This window comes from Episyrphus balteatus, chromosome 4 (assembly GCF_945859705.1).
Source record: "Episyrphus balteatus chromosome 4, idEpiBalt1.1, whole genome shotgun sequence".
Taxonomy (NCBI): Eukaryota; Metazoa; Arthropoda; class Insecta; order Diptera; family Syrphidae; genus Episyrphus; species Episyrphus balteatus.
In genome coordinates, this window is record NC_079137.1 from 27,796,826 (window position 1) to 27,801,898 (window position 5,073).

Below are 5,073 nucleotides of genomic sequence, written 5' to 3' on the forward strand. Positions count from 1 at the left end.
TTGGCTCTTATGTGTAATACTACACATACAAATTTTAATCAAAACCGTTAGAGCCGTTTTCGAAAAAAAAATTTGCTTTTCTTTTTCCTATATATGACAGGTAGGTACTGTTATTTTCGGTCCTAAAAATAAAATTTTAAATTTTCCTCTAGGGAATCACCCAAAACTGTTAACTACCAAGTTTGAAGAAAATCGCTTCATTACCTAAGGCTGCAGCTCGAGGTTTTTACAGACGGACAGACAGAATTTCCGGAAAAAACCCCCCCACCTTCCCCTCCTACATACACGCCCTAGGTTTTTGTGAAGCATTCTCACACTTTAATATACTTTTAGCGGTACCGTAAGAGATCCGGTGAAGAACGAATTTTATGTTTTTTGTTTTTGATATGCCCACATTAAGAAATTTTTAATATTTAATTTGTTCGAGATTTTATGAAATTTTAATTTTCTTAAAGTTGATTTTGACTATTTCGTGTGATTTATTTTACACCAAGTGAAAACAGATCACTTATTACAATTCTACCATTTGTCAACGTAGGAAATTTCTGAGAAGAGTTTAATACAACGTTCTTTAAAATCTTTAAAGTTAAAGGGCCCCGCAATAAAATAAATCATTGAAATGTGAGAAAAAAGACACAAGGATTAAATAACAATTTTTTATTTACGAGTAAAGTTTCATTTTATTTGCGACTTTTACATTTCTTTCATTGATTTTTCAATGAATGTCAAACATTTGGGAACTAACGCAGATACTCCAGGATATTTTTCAGAACCACAATGAAATCCAAACGATGTGATACCGATCAGACATTTACTCGGCTCTTCTATTATCATGGGGCCACCAGAGTCACCTTCACATGCATCAGATCCATTGCCCTTGAGGCAAATCATACATTCCTTAATATTTTTTCCGTAAGCTGTTTTGGAGCAACTTTCGTGCGACATAGTTTCAACTTTCGCCATCTTAAGGACGGGTGATAAGTCTTCACCATCATTTTTCATCAATCCCCACCCACTGATGAAAGCTGGAGTTCCATCTTTTGGTGTTGATGTACAGAGTTCAATGGCTTTTACTGAATTACCGAATATTAAAGGAGAAGATAGTCTGATAACTGCTGCATCGTAATCCATTAGTTCGCTATTAAAGAGCGGATGGATTTTGTAAGCCTTGACATCCTTCACAGTACCACCAGATTCGTGTTTTGAAGAACCGACACGTACTTGCAAATCACTCACTTTAGGTTTGTCTTCAACGCAATGAGCTGCTGTCAAAATGTGGGTTGGGGAAATTATGCTGCATCCACAAACGTGGTGTTTTTTTTCCATAATAGAACATTGATGTGGGAATTCGAGAATATTTGCCGTTTCTCCATTAACTATGCGATCGGTATTCTCTAGAGTACCAAAAGCACACACAAGGCAAACAAAGCTCAAAGCAGCAACAAGTCTTAAACTACTTTTGTTAGTTTGCGAAATTATCTCATTGAGGCAGTGGATTTAGGAAGAGCTGTGTCGTGATAACAACTGTGAAACTTCATCGAACGCGAGCTGTTTTCTTAAGATCAATTTTAACTATGCACTCATTTTGCACTTTTGAAAGTTTATGTTGTGTGTGTGTTTTATTAACATAAACATTGCCACTTAGTTAGGAACTGCAATTTCCTTAAAGCGACTTATTTTGATTGAAGCATGTGGCAATTAATACCAAACACGGCGAACCCCAAGTGTGGAGCAATAAATATGAAGCAATTAATTGGAAGAGTTGTGGGGGCAACTCTAGGATTCGGAACTAATGCATTGGAAGACAAAATGCAATAAGCAGTGAGACACACAGAGTTCATAGCGCGATACAAGCACTTGAGGAATTACAATACAATTTCTCAAAACTTTGGCAATCCCTCAAATATCCAAATGCATTCGGAGAGAACATTAGGTAACGACCCTAAGCAAAACTCGGTCTTTTTGAGTGAATTTTTGATCAAAAACTTTCAAAACCAGATCCCAACGTCCCCCAGTCACTCAATTTGGATACTATTTAGCATCTGTGAGACCATTTGGTGAGAAAAGTAAGGAAGCATTCAAAGGATTAGCTGAAACGAGTCTTATAGGAAGAGTGGATAAGATTCGGCCCAAATGTTGCAAAAAATCTAGTAAAATCAATGCCTTCAAGTGAGTTTGACCTCGTCAAGTCTAGGGGGTAGCCTAAAATATATTAATTCCCAAAAAAATTTAGGTATTTATACTTTTAACATCGATTTTCATAGTTTTTTCTTCTGTGTATACTTAGACTTACTTTTGTAATGCGAAATTTTGTACTGTGTTTAGTTTTTTGTCACTTTTTCATTTAGTATTGATTATTTGACAAATTTTTTTTTGTAAATATGTAGGCAATGATTAATGAAATAAAACCACATTTAAATTTTTTTCGAAAATGTGTTAGATTTTTTTTTGAGGTCTTGGTTAAACAAAGTTAAAGGTGTATCTGTATACTTACTTTTGTGACTGAGAGCGAAATTCATAGTCGTTACTTGAGGGAATTGAAAATAGGGCTGTCACTTGAGTAAAGAAAAATCTTGTCTTGAGGAAAATTTTTTCTCAAACTTGAAAATTTGTCTGATTTGAATTAACTGTCATCGAAAAAACATTTTTTTAATAATTCGCACTCGTTTGATGTCACATATAATCGTCGAATTCGTCGTCCCACTCGTACAAATCAATCAAATATTCGCAATTAATTTATTTTATTATAAAATTAGTGCAACTTTTAATTGTTAAATAAGAAAAACAAACGCTAGCAATGACACTTGCGTTTTAATGTCAACTGACTGAAAAACAAGTAAAAAAGCCTCCTCAGACATTCACTTGACAAAAATTTCGACTCAAGTGATGACTATGAATAAGGATTCGCTTGAGCGAATGCTTAAGATATTTCTCAACTTGAGTGACGACTATGAATTCCGCCCTGAGTGTACTTAGAGCTGTTTGCTGAAACGAAACTTAAGGATTTAATAGTAGGAGAGCTAGTGGCACATTTGACTAAAGTAGCTCTTTTAAGGCTGAAAATTTGTACAGTGGTAGTTTTCAGCATGCTAAGTAAGAAAATCTTGGTCTGGCAGGCCTCAGCGGTGCACATCATATATATATTTGACCTTGAAAGTTTAATTTTCAACTTTTTTTGCCCAAAATTTGACTTTGAAATCGATTATTTCAAAAAGTATTAATTAAAATAACTTGATTTAAAAACTAATATAAAGTGTAATATTCTGCCTTTTGAAAAATGTATCACTCATAACTGTCGGTGTTGCCGTCGTTTTTAAATATTTTTTTTTTTATTTTGAGTTACTTTTTTAGAAAATTGCCCCTCCCTCCTGAACGGGGGGAGATAGACCCCCCCTTCCCATAGTAAAAAATGCTTGTATTTAACTCCTCTGCAAGAATCCGTTACTAATTTTCCCCGCCTTAGCTATCGTAATTTCCCCAAAAAATATAAAATACAAAAAAAAAATTTGAACCAAAAATGGTTTTCTAAGGCGGAGAAAATTAGTAACTGATTCTTGCAGAGGAGTTAAATACAAGCATTTTTTACTATGGGAAGGGGGGGTCTATCTCCCCCCGTTCAGGAGGGAGGGGCAATTTTCTAAAAAAGTAACTCAAAATAAAAAAAAAAATATTTAAAAACGACGGCAACACCGACAGTTATGAGTGATACATTTTTCAAAAGGCAGAATATTACACTTTATATTAGTTTTTAAATCAAGTTATTTTAATCAATACTTTTTGAAATAATCGATTTCAAAGTCAAATTTTGGGCAAAAAAAGTTGAAAATTAAACTTTCAAGGTCAAATATATATATGATGTGCACCGCTGAGGCCTGCCAGACCAAGATTTTCTTACTAAGCATGCTGAAAACTACCACTGTACGAATTTTCAGCCTTAAAAGAGCTACTTTAGTCAAATGTGCCACTAGCTCTTGGACTATAAGTTCTACATAAAACTTTATGTGACAATTTACGCAGAGGAAAAAGTAGGGAATAAGATTTTATGTTATACTTACATAAATATCGGGCCCCCGAATATATAGAGCACCTTACATGTACACAAATTTTCGTTAATTTAATTCTAACTAAAAATAGGACTATTACGCATATAATGACTTACGAAGTATCTTTTAACAATATTATCTCCCTTTTAAAAATGAACTGCAAGAAATATAAAGTCAAATACATTAATTGGTTTGATAAAAGAGTTTAAAGATTTTGAAAAATGATTGGGGAGTTACACTCAAAACGAGACGTTTTTTGATGAGTTATTTAAATATGAGCAAAATTTTCGATCTTTTTCTATATTTTGATTACTCAACCTTAAAAAATATTTCAAGGCCGAGTCTCCTGCATCAAACTTTTTGAGGAGAATAATTTAATAGAAAAGCTGGCTAAATTACTGTAGTTTGATTTGAAAAGACTAATTTCCGGATACATTACATTTATTTATTTATTTATTAGCTTGATACAAGCTACTTTTGTTTATATTACTATTGTTTAAAGAAACTTAAAACTAGATATTAAAAATACTAAAGAACTAAGAATAATTTTTGGGTTGACAAGTTAGAAAGGTTCTGGGGTTAAGAAATTATTGTAGTTATCAACGCTATTAGTAGCACGTAGCATGCAATTCATTCATTAACTCTGATCAGCAGTGTTTAAGATCTTCGCGTTAGGAAAACTTCGTGATTAAATCTAATGCACTGATTGTGCTAAAATTAAGCAGAACGTAAACACATAACTGCAGCTAGCCTGCGAAAGGAATCAAAGTGGATAAAAATAGCGACTTCCTTTCTATGCTTTATGACGTTACCTATAACGTGGGGAAAATTATTTCAACGTTTTGTTTCTGTTACAAAATCTTCTTGATTATTGAAATCAGAGGAAAATTTTTATCGGAGAAATTTTAGTGGAAACACATTTTTATAAAAAAAGCATAATGTTTGTTTTTTTTTTGCAAAAATATATAAAACACTAAAAATATTTTTTTTTGAAAAATTTTATCCCACCACAAATTATTTCCTGGTCACG

General features: G+C 33.1%; 1 protein-coding gene across 1 annotated transcript; it reads right to left on the bottom strand.

The window, feature by feature from the left end:
* Positions 1 to 572: 572 nt before the first annotated feature.
* Positions 573 to 1,424, bottom strand: LOC129919639 (trypsin alpha-like). The gene has a single exon (XM_056000593.1). The coding sequence runs from the start codon at positions 1,324 to 1,326 to the stop codon at positions 694 to 696; it is 633 nt and encodes a 210-aa protein (XP_055856568.1). The 5' UTR covers positions 1,327 to 1,424; the 3' UTR covers positions 573 to 693.
* Positions 1,425 to 5,073: the final 3,649 nt, after the last annotated feature.

Bases quoted from the DNA above. Each gene is read 5' to 3' on its own strand.
- LOC129919639 (XM_056000593.1), bottom strand. From the start codon at position 1,326: ATGGAAAAAAAACACCACGTTTGTGGATGCAGCATAATTTCCCCAACC.